Here is a 17,429-nt window from a genome sequence, read left to right as displayed (position 1 = left end):
ACAAGCCAGACAGAGAGAGACAGAGACAGGGAGAGCGAGCAAGACAGAGAGAGAGCGAGACAGAGAGAGCGAGCGCGACAGAGCGAGCGAGCGAGCGAGACAGAGCGAGCGAGCGAGACAGAGAGGCGAGCGAAGCGAGACAGAGAGAGCGAGCGAGACAGAGAGAGCGAGCGAGCGAGACAGAGAGAGCGAGCGAGACAGAGAGAGCGAGCGACGAGACAGAGAAGGGAGCGAGCAGAGAGACAGAGAGAGGAGCGAGCCAGAGGCGAGGAACGAGCCAGAGAGAGCAGAGCGAGCGAGAGAGCGAGCGAGCCAGAGAGAGGAGCGAGCGAGAGCAGAGAGAGCGAGCGAGACAGAGAGAGCGAGCGAGACAGAGAGAGCGAGCGACGAGAAGAGAGCAGCGGAGCGACAGACAGAGAGAGCGAGCGAGACAGAGAGAAGCGAGCGAGACCAGAGAGAGCGAGCGAGCCAGAGAGAGCGAGCGAGCCAGAGAGAGCGAGCGAGACAGAGAGCGCTGAGCGAGCGAGACAGAGAGCGCGAGCGAGCGAGACAGAGCGCGAGCCGAGCGAGACAGAGCGCGAGCGAGCGAGACAGAGCGCGACGACGAGACAGAGCGCGAGCGAGCGAGACAGGAGAGCGCGAGCGAGACAGAGAGCGCGAGCGAGACAGCGAGCGACGAGCGAGACAGCAGAGCGCGAGCGAGACAGAGCGCGCGAGCGAGACAGAGAGCGCGAGCGAGGACAGAGAGCGCGACGAGACAGAGAGCGCGCGAGACAGAGAGCGCGAGCGAGACAGAGAGCGCGAGCGAGACAGAGAGCGCAGGCGAGACGAGAGCGCGAGCCGAGACAGGAGCGCGAGCGAGACAGACGAGAGAAGCGAGCGAGCGAGACAGAGAGAGCGACGAGCGAGACAGAGAGGCGAGCGAGCTGAGCCAGAGAGAGCGAGCGAGCGAGCCAGAGAGAGCGAGCGAGCGAGCCAGAGAGAGCGAGCCAGGAGAGCGAGACAGAGAGAGCGAGCAGAGAGAGCGAGACAGAGAGAGCGAGAGCAGAGAGAGCGAGCGACAGAGAGCGAGCGAGCCAGAGAGAGCGAGCGAGCGAGAGAGAGCGAGCGAGCCAGAGAGAGAGCGAGCGAGCGAAACAGAGAGAGCGAGCGAGCGAGACAGAGAGAGACGAGCGAGCGAGACGAGAGAGCGAGGCGCCAGAGACAGAGGAGCGAGCGAGCGAGCGAGAGAGCGAGCGAGCGAGCCAGAGAGAGCGAGACAGAGAGAGCGAGACAGAGAGAGCGAGACAGAGAGAGCGAGAACCACGAGAGAGAGCGAGACAGAGAGAGAGCGAGACAGAGAGAGAGCGAGACAGAGAGAGCCGAGACGAGCGAGACAGAGAGAGCGAGCGAGCCAGAGAGAAGCGAGCGAGACAGAGAGAGCGAGCGAGACAGAGAGAGCGAGCGAGACGAGAGAGCGAGCGAGACAGAGAGGCGAGCGAGAACAGAGAGAGCGAGTGAGCTGAGACAGAGAAGCGAGCGAGCGAGCAGAAGAGCGAGCGAGCGAGCCAGAGAGAGCGAGCGAGCGAGCCAGAGAGAGCGAGCGAGCGAGCAGAGAGAGCGAGCGAGCGAGCCAGAGAGAGAGCGAAGCAGAGAGAGCGAGCGAGAGCGAGACAGAGAGAGCGACGCGAGCAGAGAGAGCGAGCGAGCCAGAGAAGCGAGGCGAGACGAGAGAGAGCAGCGAGACAGAGAGAGCGAGCGAGACCAGAGAGAGCGAGCGAGCGAGCCAGAGAGAGCCGAGCGAGCGAGACAGAGAGAGCGAGCGAGCCAGAGAAGAGAGCGAGGAGCGAGCCAGAGAGCAGCGAGCGAGCGAGCAGAGAGAGCGAAACAGAGAGAGCAGGGACAGAGAGAGAGGAGACAGAGAGAGAGCGAGACAGAGAAGCGAGCGAGCGAGACAGAGCGAGCGAGCGAGCCAGAGAGAGACGCGAGCGAAGCGAGCCAGAGAGAGCGAGCGAGCAGAGAGAGCGAGGCGAGCCAGAGAAGAGCCGAGACAGAGCCGAGAAGAGAAGCGCAGCGAGCCAGAGAGAGCGAGCGCCAGAGAGAGCGAGTGAGCAGCAGAGAAGGAGCGAGACAGAGAGAGCGGCAGACAGAGAGAGCCGAGCGAGACAGAGAGGAGACGAGCGAGACAGAGAGAGCGAGCGAGACAGAGAGAGCGGAGCGAGACAGAGAGAGCGAGCGACAGAGAGAGCGAGCGAGACAGAGAGAGCGAGCGAGCCAGAGAGAGCGAGCGAGACGAGCCAGGAGAGAGCGAGACAGAGAGAGCGACGAGACAGAGAGAGCGAGCGAGACAGAGAGACAGAGACGCGAGCGAGACAGAGAGCGCGAGCGAGCGAGAGAGCAGCGAGCGAGCCAGAGAAGAGCGAGCCGAGCGAGATCAAACTAAAAAAAAAAAAGCTCTCTCATGGTGTGTGTCTGTCTGTCTCTCTCTCTCTCGGTCTCTCTCTTTCTGTGTGTCTCTGTCTCTCTCTAAGCACTACTTTTATCAGAGCAGAGAGCTTCCTGACTCTCATATCTACCTCTACAATAAGCCTGGGGGCCAGGGGACCGGAGGGAAAGGTAATGACGTTCTCACTCTCCATGTTTTCAGTGTGTGTGTGCGTGCGTGCGTACTCGTGTGTGCACCTGTTTTTTTAAGCTGCTGACTTAGAGGGCGTGATATCACGGGTTGTGCTGACAGCCTCTTTCCATATTTATACCTCCCACCACATAAAAAAATGCACAGCAAATGATCACAGCACTGCCTTGCCTTGCATAGCTAATAAACACTAATCTGATTTCTCCTGTTCTGCTACGATGCTACTGGTTAGTGCTACACTCATTCTCCAAGTGACTGGACTGTCACTCTCCAGCTTCCGTATGCGATGTGTGGTGGTAACTTTTCTGAATTTGAATGATCGCCTGTTGTTTTGCATTACTCTGTTTGAGGTTCAGGTATTATTTATCTGTTGACAGGCACATACTATTGTCGTGTGTGGTGGTGGGTGGGTGAGTGTGCAATATGGCCACCTGTCAGTTATGATTAGCCTATAGTAAGACAGTACTCCGGTTGTGATTAGCCTATAGTAAGACAGTTGTCCTGTTCATTATATAGTGTGTTGACGGCTACATTGTAATGAATTGTTTTTGACTTATATTATCCCCATAGCATTCCTGTTGTTATAAATCATGTTTTAAACCAGTGGAATTTAATAGCTGCTGATATCTCACTTAATCTGACCTCTTTCTGTAGTCTCAGAATCAAAGTACCAAGGCTGATGTTTGTTCGAGGCTTTTTTCTCTCCATAATGTGTCCCAAATGGCAACATATTTCCTATAAAGTGCACTACTTTTGACCAGAGCCCATCAAAACTAGTGCACTATAATTGGAATAGGGTGCCATTTGGGATGTACACAACCCAGGCCTTGCATTCATTTCCCATACAGTCTAACTTCTTTTTAATTGCTGTGAAGGGAAGCTCTGATTTCATCTCATTAATTTGAAGACTTGCACAACAAGGTGCTTAAGTTATTTGAATTACTTGATCCCTGCCCAGCGTGACATAATTATGTCAGGTGCAGACTGCTACTCAGACAGTTAGAGAAGTTTTTTGGCAGAGCTGGAAGGTGGTAAGTCTTGCACTGTTGTATTCCATTGCCAGCTAATTAAGAAACTGTTTGCCACATTAATCTTGTCAAACTCAGAGCCTAAAATACACATGTCTACTGTGCTTGAATACCAAGGACTGCTTCAGTGATTCCATCTCAGAGAGCTAATAGACAGAGTTTTATTGCAGAATGCAGAAAGAGACATTTTCCTCTTACTAATAGCTGTGCACAAAGGCCCTGTGACAAATAATGCATATTATAACTCATACTGTATGTGCTAAAATAGTAGCAATGTCCGTGGATAAAGGGAGTTAAGGAGTTGGAGTGCCAGGCTAGCTCTGGAGTGCCAGGGCATAAGTGTTGGCTCGTTAACGCTGAGCCTTTCTTCAAGCCTCACTAACACCCTGGACCAGAGCTACGGTAGTGGAGGCCCAGCAGAGGGTCTTCTGGACATTTGGGTTAAATTGTAGATCAATTAGAGCTAGGGTTGTAAAAAKAAAACTGGGAATCTGATATCCTCTTTGCAGTATTTGTGGAAAACCTGTGAATTTTGGGAAAGTTAGTGGAACCCTTTGCGACCCTAATTAGAGATGATGTTATGATGCTGTTCCACTGACTCCCCTCACTCCACAGCAGTTTCTTCAGTTTAAAATACTTAGTACACAGTTTGCAAATTACCATACATTTCATTAGCAGCTGATGCACCATCTGGCATTCAGAAGGAGCTGATAAGAAACACCTCTCATAGCATACAGTGCCTTCAGAAAGTATTCACACCCCTCAACTTTTTCCACATTTTGTTGCATTAAAGGGATTTTATCACAGGCCTATACACAATACCCCATAATGTCAAAGTGTAATTATGTTTTTAGAAATGGATACTAATTAATAAAAAAATTAAAGCTGAAATGTCTTGTGTCAATAAGTATTCAACCACTTTTTTATGGCAAACCTAAATAAGTTCAGGAGTAAAATGTGCTTAACATGTAGGGGCGGCAGGTAGCCTAGTGGTTAGAGCATTGGACTAGTAACCGGAAGGTTGCAGGATCGAATCCCCGAGCTGACAAGGTAAAAATCTATAACCTGAAAGGCCGCTCAGCAAGGAAGAAGCCACTGCTCCATAACCTCCATTAAAAAAGCCAGACTACTGTTTGCAACTGCACATGGGGACAAAGATGGTACTTTTTGGAGAAATGTCCTCTGGTCTGATGAAACAGAAATAGAACTGTTTGGCCATATTGACCATCGTTATGTTTGGAGGAAAAAGGGGTACGTTTGCAAGCCGAAGAACACCATCCCAACCGTGAAGCACGGGGGGGTGTTGTGGGGGTGCTTTGCTGCAGGAGGGACTGGTGCCCTTCACAAAATAGATGGCATCATTAGGAAGGAAAATTATGTGGATATATTGAAGCAATATCTCAAGACATCAGTCAGGAAGTTAAAGCTTGGTCGCAAATGGGTCTTCCAAATGGACAATGACCCCAAGCATACTTCCAAAGTTGTGGCAAAATGGCTTAAGGACAGCAGTCAAGGTATTGGAGTGGCCATCGCGAAGCCTTGACATCAATCCATTGAAAATTTGTGGGCAGAACTGAAAAAGCGTGTGCGAGCAACGAGGCCTACAAACCTGACTCCGTTACACCAGCTCTGTCAGGAGGAATGGGCCAAAATTCACCCAACTTATTGTGGGAAGCTTGTGGAAGGCTACCTGAAACGTTTGACCCAAGTGAAACAATTTTCAGGCAATGCTACCAAATACTAATTGAGTGTATGTAAARTTCTGACCCACTGGGAATGTGATGAAAGAAATAAAAGCTAAAAAATCATTCTCTTTACTATTATTCTGACATTTCACATTCTTCAAAGAAAGTGGTGATCCTAACTGACCTAAGATATGGGATTTTTACGAGGATTAAATGTCGGGAATTGTAAAAACTGAGTTTAAATGTATTTGGCTAAGGTGTATGTAAACTTCCAACTTCAACTGTATATCTATCCTAACCTGCCTTTCCAAGGTCTTCAAAAGCCAAGTTAAACAGATTACACCATTTCGAATCCCACCGTACCTTCTCCGCTATGCAATCTGGTTTCAGAGCTAGTCATGGGTGCACGTCAGCCACGCTCAAGATCCTAAACGATATCATAACCGCCATCGATAAGAGACATTACTGTGTAGCCGTATTCATCGACCTGGCCAAGGCTTTTGACTCTGTCAATCACCACATTCTTATTGGCAAACTAAACAGCCTTGGTTTCTCAAATTACTGCCTCGCCTGGTTCACCAACTTCTTCTCTGATAGAGTTGTGTGTCAAATCGGAGGGCCTGTTGTCTGGACCTCTGGCAGTCTCTATAGGGGTGCCACAGGGTTAAATTCTCGGGCCGACTCTCTTCTCTGTATACATCAATGATGTCGCTCTTGCTGCTGGTGATTCTCTGATCCACCTCTACGCAGACGACACCATTCTGTATACTTCTGGCCCTTCTTTGGACACTGTTAACAACCCTCCAGACGAGCTTCAATGCCATACAACTCTCCTTCCATTGCCGCCAACTGCTCTTAAATGCAAGWAAAACTAAATGCATGCTCTTCAAACCGATCGCTGCCCGCCCGTCCAGCATCACTYGTCTGGACGGTTCTGACTTAGAATATGTGGACAAATAGAAATACCTAGGTGTCTGGTTAGACTGTAAACTCTCCTTCCAGACTCACATTATGCATCTCCAATCCAAAATTAAATCTAGAATRGGCTTCCTATTRCGCAACAAAGKKTCCTTCACTCATGCTGCCAAACATACCCTCGTAAAACTGACTATCCTACCGATCCTCGACTTCGGTGATGTCATTTACAAAATAGCCTCCAACACTCTACTCAACAAATTGGATGCAGTCTATCACAGTGCCATGCGTTTTGTCAACAAAGCCTCATATACTACCCACCATTGCGACTTGTACGCTCTCGTTGGCTGGCTCTCGCTTCATACTCATCGCCAAACCCACTGGCTCCAGGTCATCTACAAGTCTCTGCTAGGTAAAGCCCCGCCTTATCTCAGCTCACTGGTCACCATAGCAGCACCCACCTGTAGCACGCGCTCCAGCAGGTATATCTCTCTGGTCACCCCCAAAGKCAATTCTTCCTTTGGCCGCCTTTCSTTCCAGTTCTCTGCTGCCAATGACTGGAACAAACTGCAAAAATCGCTGAAGACTCATTTCTCCCTCGGTAGCTTTAAGCACCAGCTGTCAGAGCAGCTCACAGATCGCTGCACCCGTACATAGCTCATCTGTAATATAACCCATCCAACTACCTCATCCCCATACTGTATTTAATTATTTATCTTACTCCTTTGCACTCCAGTATCTCTACTTGCACGTTCATCGTCTGCACATCAATCATTCCAGTGTTTAATTGGTATATTGTAATTACTTCGCCACCATGGCCTATTTATTGCCTTACTTCCTTTGATTTTTTTTTCTACTGTATTATTGACTGTATGTTTGTTTATTCCATGTGTAACTCTGTGTTGTTGTATGTGTCGAACTGCTTTGTTTTAGTCTTGACCAGGTCGCAGTTGTAAATGAGAACTTGTTCTCAACTAGACTACCTGGTTAAATAAAAAATAAAAAAACTATCCTAGAGGAAAACCTGGTTCAGTATGCTTTCCACCAGACACTTGGAGATTTGTTCTCCTTTCGGCAGGACAATAACCTACACTGGAGTTGCTTACCAAGAAGGCAGTGAAAATGATCAACAACCAATTTCAGAGCTTGAAGAATTTTTAAAAGATAATGTGCAAAAGTTGCACAATCCAGGTGTGGAAAGCTCTTAGGCCCCGATTCKGATTCAGGAAATTACGCCTTTCTTACGCACGCCTTTCCTATGCATTTATCAGTAGATGGTATTCAGACTTACCGTATGAAGGTGTGTAACGGGCTTTGCCGGCGTGGTTCCCTTGCGCACGGTGAACAAATGTAATTCAACCACTGAAAAAACCTTCCCACTTGCTGGCCAACAGATTTTTTTTCGTGGAGTTTTCATTCAAAAGGGTTTTCAGTACATTTATCTTAAGCCAACCGTTTAATAAATACGGTGTACCTTTTTAGTTATAWTTTATTGAGTCAGTTGACAAAATTCTATCTCGAGAACCGGTTCAGAATATTAGGCATCAATTAAAGAAACCCATCTAAATATATGCATTTTCGTGTCCCTTTCAGAACCAATTGGTAGATGTAAAAAATACTATGATCTTGAAGATTATTTAGTGTTAGAAAAATATTTTTGAATCATAAACAGGTTTGAGAGCCTTTACGCATGGAAGAAAGAAAACGGTGGATTGATTCATTCTGAAAATTGCCACATTCAGTTCTTCAACCCATGGTAATGTTGTAAGATTAGTGTACATATATAATTATAATAGGGAGAATAGTGTACAATAGTAGGCTATACCCTCATCTATTGCCTGCACTAACCATGTAACTGTGTGACGAAACAGCCAAGTATTTCATCATGTGTCGTGTTCAAACTGTTATTGCTTGGTCTGTGCTCCGCTCCGTAACGATTTAATTAGTCTACAGGTTATTTTTATATTATCAACTGTCAATGTTCCTCAGCATCAACCACATGGCTGTGACGGCGTTTACAGATGAAGCAAATTAAGGTAAACTAAACAATGGAATTAAATGGAATGATAATGTAGGTTATACCAACTGAAGGGAGCTAACAGTAAATTGTCAGTTGAATAATGTGTTGCTATTAGGCCTACTGACAGTCAATGCTGATATTGGATAATATTGACCATGATAGTGACAGGAGAGAGTAAGTCTGGGTAGCCTATAATTAAGACATTCGAGAGTGCCCATCCCTGCAAGTTAAAAAGCTATACAATTTAAATTCTGCGTAATGGCACAGCATTTCATGAACTTTACTGTGGGAAAGTTGATGTGAATCAGTTTGCTGCCATATGGCTGGTTTCACCTTTGTCTCCAGCAATGATAAGGTGACATATTTCTAAAACAAGTGTAATATATTTGCAATTCCCTRATCCAAACGGATTACTAATTTACCTAGCTCTTATCAAGTTGTAAATGACAGTGCATGGAMAATGGTGTTATTTATATCGGAAAAAATTAAGTAGATGCTTTTTCCTCTTGGAGCCGGTAGGGTCACTAGATCTCATTCATGGTTTCCTTGCGCGTAAAGGTGGTTGACTTATGATTGAATTAAGTCAAGGTCAGAATACATCATATCTGTAGACACACCTCTGCCATACCTTAATTTATTCAATCTCCACCCAAAACGAATAGCAAGTGAATAGCACGCTATTCTCATGCTTAAGTTCGTCAGAATATGTATAGAGAGAAGTGTATAAAAAGGGAATTACATTCCATTTATGCACGCTTCACTCAGGTCATAATCGTGCTCTTAGAGACTTACCCAGAAAGACTCACAGCTGTAATATGCTGCCTTAGGCACTTCTACAAAGTATTGACTCAGGGGTGTGAATACTTATGTAAATGAGATATTTCTGATTTTTTCTTTTAAAAACATGTTTTTTCTTTGTCATTATGGGGTTAGAAAATGTAATCTATTTAATCCAAATGTGAAATAAGTCAAGGGGTATGAATACTTTCTGAAGGAACTGTATCTGATAGCAGAAGGTAATGTATTAAGGGTATGTCTGTCTGTTTGTCTCTGCCTGTCTGTCTGTTGACTCAGGTACCATGTCGGACCTCATTCAGCACCTCTTCCCACCCTCTCAGTTCCAAGGTATCAGGTGTCATTTAGCTACCTTTGCTCCCACTCTGCAGCCTGTCCTGTGCACAATAGCGCCATCTACTGGCCTGGCTGGCTGGGTGTGCTTCTTGCTCTTGCATCATCTTACTGTACCTATTGCTTCATTTGGCAGTGCTTTACTCTTTAGGTAGATTGTCTCTTTGCAGGTAAATTGGCTGTACTTCAACAGCAGTAGTCTTTAATGTGGACCGGAATGTTATTTCCAGTAACCCTATGCTCCTTGCATTACTTTTTAAGTGGCATGCAGAGTGACGTGTGTGTCTCCCCCCACACACACACACACTTCAGCTGGACACTGTAGGTGGGCTCAGGCTGTGTTGCATGGTCTTTCTTTCATGTAGTTCAGTAGTAGTATGTTGCTGCATTAAAGCTTCAATGTGTGTGTTTAACTGTCTTTGGTCTCGGTTATAATGGCTTCTCTAGCCTATCAAGAGATGCTGCTCTATAAGAAATGGATTGGAAAATAATCAAGCAAAATAATGTGTGCATTCGTTTTAATAGCATCCAGTTAATTTAGTGGTTTCCTGATTAGGCAGTGATATTTACGGCTGATGAGACTTGTCCCATGAGAGATATAGGTTAACTAAACACAGAGTTACTGCAATGTACTCATGCATAGTGGAATAATTCTGTTGAGCAGAGTTAAGAATGGTCTAGTCTTATATTAACCTTTCTTTAGGAAATATGGGTATCTTTCGAACTGTGGAGTTCTATTCGTTCTGAAAAGTACCRCCTCATGGATTTTACCAGTAGGCCTATGGTCTTATGAGTCTAATCAAGTACCCCTTGTGGGCAGCCGTCACGGAAACTGGACACCTTGTCAGAGGCTGCATTCCAAATGGAACCCTATATACAGTTGAAGTCGGAAGTTTACATACACCTTCGCCAAATACATTTAAACTCAGTTTTTCACAATTCCTGACATTTAATTGTGGTGAAAATTCCCTGTCTTAGGTCCGTTAGATCACCACTTTATTTTAAGAATGTGAAATATCAGAATAATTGTAGAGAGAGATTTATTTCAGCTTTTATTTCTTTCATCACAGTCCCAGTAGGTCAGCAGTTTACATACACTCAATTATTGTTTGGTTGCATTACCTTTAAATTGTTTAGCTTGGGTCAAATGTTTCGGGTAGCCTTCAACAAGCTTCCCACAATAAGTTGGGTGAATTTTGGCCCATTCCTAAAGACAGAGCTGGTGTAACCGAGTCAGATTTGTAGACCTCCTTGCTCGCACACACTGTTCAGTTCTGCCCACAGATTTTAAATAGGATTGAGGTCAGGGCTTTGTGATGGCCACTCCAATACCTTGACTTTGTTGTCCTTAAGCCATTTTGCCACAACTTTGGAAGTATGCTTGGAGTCATTGTCCATTTGGAAGACCCATTTGAGACCAAGCTTTAACTTCCTGACTGATGTTGCTTCAATATATCCACATAATTTCCTCCCTCATGATGCCATCTATTTTGTGAAGTGCACCAGTCCCTCCTGCAGAAAAGCACCCCCACAACATGATGCTGCCACCCCCGTGCTTCACGGTTGGGATGGTGTTCTTTGGCTTGCAAGGATCCCCCTTTTTCCTCCAAACATAACGATGGTCATTATGGCCACAATTTTATTTTTTTGTTTCATCAGACCAGAGGACATTTCTCCAAAAAGTATGATCTTTGTCCCCAAGTGCAGTTGCAAACTGTAGTCTGGCTTTTTTAATGGAGGTTTTGGAGCAGTGGCTTCTTCCTTGCTGAGCGGCCTTTCAGGTTATGTCGATATAGGACTCGTTTTACTGTGGATATAGATACTTTTGTACCTGTTTCCTCCAGCATCTTCACAAGATCCTTTGCTGTTGTTCTGGGATTGATTTGCACTGTTCACACCAAAGTACGTTCATCTCTAGGAGACAGAATGTGTCTCCTTCCTGAGCGGTATGACGGCTGCATGGTCCCATGGTGTTTATACTTGCATACTATTGTTTGAACGTGGTACCTTCAGGCGTTTGGAAATTGCTCCCAAGGATCAACCAGACTTGTGGCGGTCTACAATTATTTTTCTGAGTTCTTGGCTGATTTTCTTTCATTTTCCCCTGATGTCAAGCAAAGAGGCACTAAGTTTGAAGGTAGGCCTTGAAATACATCCACAGGTACACCTCCAATTGACTCAAATGATGTCAATTAGCCTATCAGAAGCTTCTAATGCCACGACATCATTTTCTGGAATTTTCCAAGCTGTTTAAAGGCACAGTCAACTTACTTTTGTGTATGTAAACTTCTAACCCACTGGAATTGTGATACAAGGAACTATAAGTGAAATAATCTCTGTGAACATTTGTTGGAAAAATGACTTGTGTCATGCACAAAGTAGATGTCCTAACAGACTTGCCAAAACTATAGTTAAGAATACATTTGTGGAGTAGTTGAAAAACGAGTTTTAATGACTCCAACCTAAGTGTATGTAAACTTCCGACTTCAACTGTACAGTACATTCAGAAAGTATTCAAACCCCTTGACTTTTTCCACATAAAACAAATAAAATGGAATAAATTGTTTTTTCCCCCTCATCAATCTACACAATACCCCATAATGACAACCTAAAAACAGGTTTTTAGAAATGTTAGCAAATGTATAAAACATACTAAACTGAAATATCACATTTACATACGTTTTTAGTCCCTTTACTCAGTACTTTGTTGACGCACCTTGGGCAGCGATTACAGCCTTAATTCTTCTTGGGTATGACACTACAAGCTTGGCACACCTGTATTTGGGGAGTTTCTCTGATTCTTCTCTGCAGATCCTCTCAAGCTCTGTCAGGTTGGATGGGGAGTGTAGCTGCACAGCTATTTTCAAGTCTCTCCAGAGATATTAGATCGGGTTCAAGTCCGGGCTCTGGCTGGGCCCCTGAAGGACATTTAGGGCCTTGTCCCGAAACCACTCTTGCGTTGTCTTGGCTGTGTGCTTAGGGTCGTTTTCCTGTTGGAAGGTGAACCTTCACCCCAGTCTGAGGTCCTGAGTGCTCTGAAGTAGGTTTTCATCAAGAATCTCTCTGTACTTTGTCCCGCTCATCTTTCCTTCGATCCTGACTAGTCTTCCAGTCCCTGCTGCTGAAAAATATCCCCACAGCATGATGCCGCCACCATCATGCTTCACCGTAGGGATGGTGCCAGGTTTCCTCCAGATGTGACACTTGGCATTCAGGCCAAAGAGTTCAATCTTGGTTTCATCAGACCAGAGAATCTTGTTTCTCATGGTCTGAGAGTCTTTAGGTTCCTTTTGGCAGACTCCAAGCAGGCGGTCATGTGCCTTTTACTGAGGAGTGGCTTCTGTCTGGCCAGTCTACCATAAAGGCTTTATTGGTGGAGTGCTGCTGGTTGTCCTTCTGGAAGTTTCTCCCATCTCCACAGAGGAACTTTGGAGCTCGGTCAGAGTGACCATTGGGTTCTTGGTCACCTCCCTGACCAATGTCCTTCTCCCTCGATTGCTCAGGTTGTTTGGGCAGCCAGCTCTGGGAAGAGTCTTGGTGGTTCCAAACTTCTTCCATTTAAGAATGATGGAGGCCACTGTGTTCTTGGGGACCTTCAATGCTGCAGACATTTTTTGGTACCTTTCCCCAGATCTGTGCCTCGACACAATCCTGTCTCGGAACTCTACGCACAATTCCTTTGACCTCATGGCTTGGTTTTTGCTCTGACATGCACTGTCAGCTGTGGGACCCTTTTATAGACTGGTGTGTGCCTTTTCAAATCATGTCCAATCAATTGAATTTACCACAGGTGGACTCCAATCAAGTTGTGGAAACATCTCAAGGATGATCAATGGAAACAGGATGCACCTGAACTCAATTTCGAGTCTCATAGTAAAAGGCTCTGAATACTTATTTAAATAAGGTATGTCTTTTATTTTGAATACATTTGCAAAAATGTCAAACATTTTTTTTTGCTTTTGTCATTGTGGGGTATTGTGTGTAGATTGATGTGGGAAAAACATGTATTTTATCTCTTTTTAGAATAAGGCTGTAACGTAACAAAATGTGGAAAAAGTCAAGGGGTCTGAAAACTTTCAGAATGTACTGTAGTGCACTACTTTCTACCAGAGCCCTATGGGCCATTTGGGGGACAGCCTGTCAGAGTAAAGCCACTGCGACGGTACGGATGGAGAGACTCCTGAGCCCAAATGGACTCTTGCTGAGGGGTGTGTGTGTGTGTGTGTGTGAGAGAGAGAGAGAGAGACTCACAAGCGACGGCCTGTCAGACCCTGCTAAAGTAACCAAAGCAAAACACAAAGGACAAACACATCAAGTCCCTCGCTCCGACGGACTCTTTCAGTCATCAGAAGGCACAAACACATAGTATTACCAGTAGCCAAACCTTCTGGAGAGAAACAGTAACATGATAAGTGGGTTTAGTGGTTTGAGAATGACATGTGGCGGCTTTGTTGACTGGCTGACTGCAATAGGCAGATACGCAGGCAGTGTGAAGCTCAGCCCAGCACAGGGGGTTGTAGAAGAGATGGCTGTGTGTCTGTTTTGCTGATTTATTCCAGGGGATTTCTGTAATGCATGTCTGTCTTCAGCACGCCAGGCTTCTAGGTACACCAGCACATCACAATACCATGCATGCCTCTATCCCCACTAATGGTGCATGCTCATAGCCATATCAAACCAAACATGGGCCGGGCAGATCAACTGTAATATTATTTAACACCGGTGTCCTGTGTGGGTGAGGAATGCCTGCCTGTATGGTGCAGGATTAATGAGGTGAGGCTGAAGCATGGCTTTGGTGAGAATCAGAAGACAAGGTGGTCTGGGTTTATGTGTTGGGATGGAACATCAACTTGTAGTAGGAAGGTCATGGTTTGTCTGTTTGGATTTATACTGTTTATCTGTTYATGCAGAACAATATCAGACAGAATCTATGGAGAATCTTTCTATGTTTTATAATGGCGCACACAATCATTGTCGTTTCAAAACTGCACTTAATTACACTTGAACTGATTTTTTTGAGTTTAGATAAAAACATAATCAAGGTTATTGTTAATGAAAACAAATTACTATCTGTCTCGAAGGACCATGAAACAGAGCACCACCTTGTAGTTGGAGGACTCATGTCTTTATTCATCCTGTAGTAAGTATATTACGCTGTCCTCCACATTTCACCTGTTCCCTTCAGGTATTGCCTGTATCGCGCTGTCGTTTGTAGACGCTCAAGGATGCCCCCTGCAGGTTCCTGCCCACAACTGCACCACACCACCCAGAGGAGATCCCTCCAGCATCCTCCTACAGCCAGAACAGTTTGACACCCTGACAACTGTCATTAAGGTGGACTCCAAATACCTCAGCTCAGGTAAAGCCCGGTAGGTTTTCTCTAGAGATCAGGGTCCTGTTCATTAGGGCACATTGTAGCAAAATGTTTTGCAACGGAAATGGAYAAGTATTGTTTCTTAAAAGACTTTCCGATAATACCTCTCTGTTTAGTGCCGATGAACATGACTCTGCCAGGGTAGCCAGAGAAACCATTGGTGGAGTTGTTGCTGTGTATTTTTCTTGTTGAACAGTGTCATAAAATTGGATTTCTATTATGTGCTGCATTGTCGATTTCTTCTATTAAAAGTGCACTACGCAGTAATCGCTCCGCCGTTTCCTGGTTGCTAAAATTCAAATTGTTCGCCTAATTTCAGTTTATGTGACAAAGCAAGCAAGTATAGTGTAGAGAATCATTGTACCATCTAAACTGCTGTGAAATATATTTTCCATAACCAAAAATATAGTATTATCAGCTGTTTGAAGATGGTGTACAAAAACGAAAGTAAAAGGCGCAAAAACTAAACTTCGGGAAGCATAGAAATAGTGCACATTCTTAGACTTTCAATGAGAATAACAGATCTATAACTCTTCTATGTGAATTTTGTCAGGTTGCCAAAAAAGTTACACTTTAAGCGTTTTTTATTAAATCAATTGTTGACAAACTCAAACTTCTTAATAAAGCACCATTTCACAATATGGATTTGTTAAGCAATAAGCAGCAATAAGTCCTAGTAATGGTCTCAGTCCGGAGTAGGACAGTTACATCTGTCTGCATAATGATGGTCATTGTGGAATGTTACAAAGAGTTTTAATTCCCTCTTTTGATACAGGGATGTTTTTTGTCAATGTGACATTGAATACATTTAAATGAAACTTTTTTTTGAAAAAGAAGAACTTCAACAAAATAATTCAGTCCTTAAAACATTTATTATTTGCATATAGCTAACAACTTTAATTGGCAAATATAATTTCTGCTTCCTAGTTTGTTTGAGAAAATGTAATGAGTTCAGAGAGTAGCCTCCTCTCTCGTGTGGTAATCTAGTGAATCATTATGTATTTGTGTAGGGTTAGCAATCAGAGGCCCACTACCTGAACTGTTTAAATCTGCTGGGCCTTGCTCTACAGGACTGTCATCATTAATCAGGTGTGTTCTGCAGTCTGCACTAGCCTGGTCCCAGATCTGTTTGTGCTGTATAGCCAACTCCTATGGTCATAGTCACAATGTGCTCATTGCCAAGACAGCAACAACAGAATTGGGACCAGGCTAGTTCAATGACCATAGGAGTTGGCAAGATGCAACAAAGATCTGGGACAAGCAATGTCCTGGCTTGACATTGTCACATGACAATGACCATAGGAGTTGGCAAAACAGCACAAACAGATCTGGGACCAGGCTAGTTCTACACATGCTCAGTGCTATGTTCATCAGTCAGTTGATCATCTGTTCTTCCTGACAGGGTCAGAGATGAGGGTACGTTTTGACATTTGGGAGCAAGGTAACGTTTCCCCCCTGCAGCTGACTGACAAACTGCGAGGAGCCCTGCGCCACACCCTCTGTGATGTCATCATGGAACTGAGGGTCCTGCCCAATCCGCTGTGTCTGGAGACGTTCCTTACCACACCTGGGAGAGGTCAGAGAGAAGACACAACTAACGGTGAGGAAATACTACTATTACAGTACCTGAACTGCAAATGCTTTATTGGTCCTCTTAGAAAGTGAATTCAGATTGTTGTTTAAAATGGTAGACTATGTTATCAATCAAATTCAGATTTGTTTTAAAATCAATCAATGTTATCAGGTTCATCCCTTGTCTATCTCCACATCTTCTCTTTAGGTCATTTAAGTTCTCCTCCATTGGAAGTGAAGGAATTTAAGGACAGCTTGATGTCTTGTAGTGGCTCTAGGAGTGTTAAGAACAGCCCCTCCCCCATCACTCTGATCCCTCCCCCATCTGGGACCAGCCCCAACACTGGACCAAGCACCCCCGAGTCTACCACACCCACTGGCAAGACCACCCGCCGAAGCTTCTGGGAAATACTGGTGAGTTCTCTTTCATTGAAAGTGTGACGTGTCGTAAAAGTGAATTGTGTCCAAAATGGCACCCTATTCCCTAATAAACAACTTTTCTATTTCTGGTAGTAGTGTACTGTATAGAGAATATAGTACTATTTCAGAATATTTCATCAAACAGTTCTATGTCTCAACTGAGTTGGTTCTGTCAGTGCTACATCCATCTGAGATCAACATTATATCCATATTTGGATTAGGAACAACCACGTTGCTGTTTGATTCACTAGTAAAGAGTGATGACGAAATGTTGATCCTCCCTGCAGAGCAAGCCAGACTCATCTGAGCTGGGGATCCCTAAGACCACAGACGACATCGTTCAGGAGAAGGGGGAGGAGGGTCGGACACGTAGGAGACACAAGACGGAGAACGTGAAGCAGCAGTGGAGCCAGGAGAGGTCCATGGCTGTAGAACTGGAGCAGGCCCAGAGGTTAGCATATACACAGGCTGGATTTAGATCTGGGTTAAAAGAGGATCTGTTTTCCTCTAAATAATTTGAGTGTTTTATTTGGGCAGAGTTTTAACTATTCTGTTGGTTTCATTGCGACAGGCAAGCTCAARCAAGTGCAGCTAAAGTATTTGAAAGACAGAAAATACCACTTGAAACAAAGTCTGGTCACCACTGTTAAATGAGGAGTTTGTCAGCAGTATT

The 17,429-nt window shown here is 44.9% G+C and overlaps 2 protein-coding genes across 2 annotated transcripts in view; both read left to right on the top strand.

The window, feature by feature from the left end:
- Window positions 1-1,133: 1,133 nt before the first annotated feature.
- On the top strand, window positions 1,134-2,270 carry LOC139025693 (U1 small nuclear ribonucleoprotein 70 kDa-like; the record flags this gene model as incomplete). Its single annotated transcript, XM_070440858.1, has 2 exons — window positions 1,134-1,202; window positions 2,184-2,270. Coding segments are annotated over 2 exons (156 nt in total), but the record flags the coding sequence as incomplete, so codon positions are not given.
- Window positions 2,271-2,438: 168 nt separating this feature from the next.
- LOC139025692 (KICSTOR complex protein SZT2-like) overlaps window positions 2,439-17,429 on the top strand; it is a 99,042-nt gene continuing 84,051 nt past the window's right edge. Inside the window, exons 1-6 of the mRNA XM_070440857.1 lie at window positions 2,439-2,595; window positions 9,337-9,387; window positions 14,576-14,749; window positions 16,167-16,364; window positions 16,545-16,750; window positions 17,044-17,207. Coding sequence (XP_070296958.1) covers window positions 9,342-9,387; window positions 14,576-14,749; window positions 16,167-16,364; window positions 16,545-16,750; window positions 17,044-17,207 — 788 coding nt within the window. The 5' untranslated portion in view covers window positions 2,439-2,595; window positions 9,337-9,341. The remainder of the gene's footprint in view (window positions 2,596-9,336; window positions 9,388-14,575; window positions 14,750-16,166; window positions 16,365-16,544; window positions 16,751-17,043; window positions 17,208-17,429) is intronic.

This window comes from Salvelinus sp. IW2-2015, unplaced genomic scaffold (genome assembly GCF_002910315.2).
Source record: "Salvelinus sp. IW2-2015 unplaced genomic scaffold, ASM291031v2 Un_scaffold3072, whole genome shotgun sequence".
NCBI lineage: Eukaryota > Metazoa > Chordata > Actinopteri > Salmoniformes > Salmonidae > Salvelinus > Salvelinus sp. IW2-2015.
This window is presented reverse-complemented; position numbering and strand designations above follow the sequence as displayed.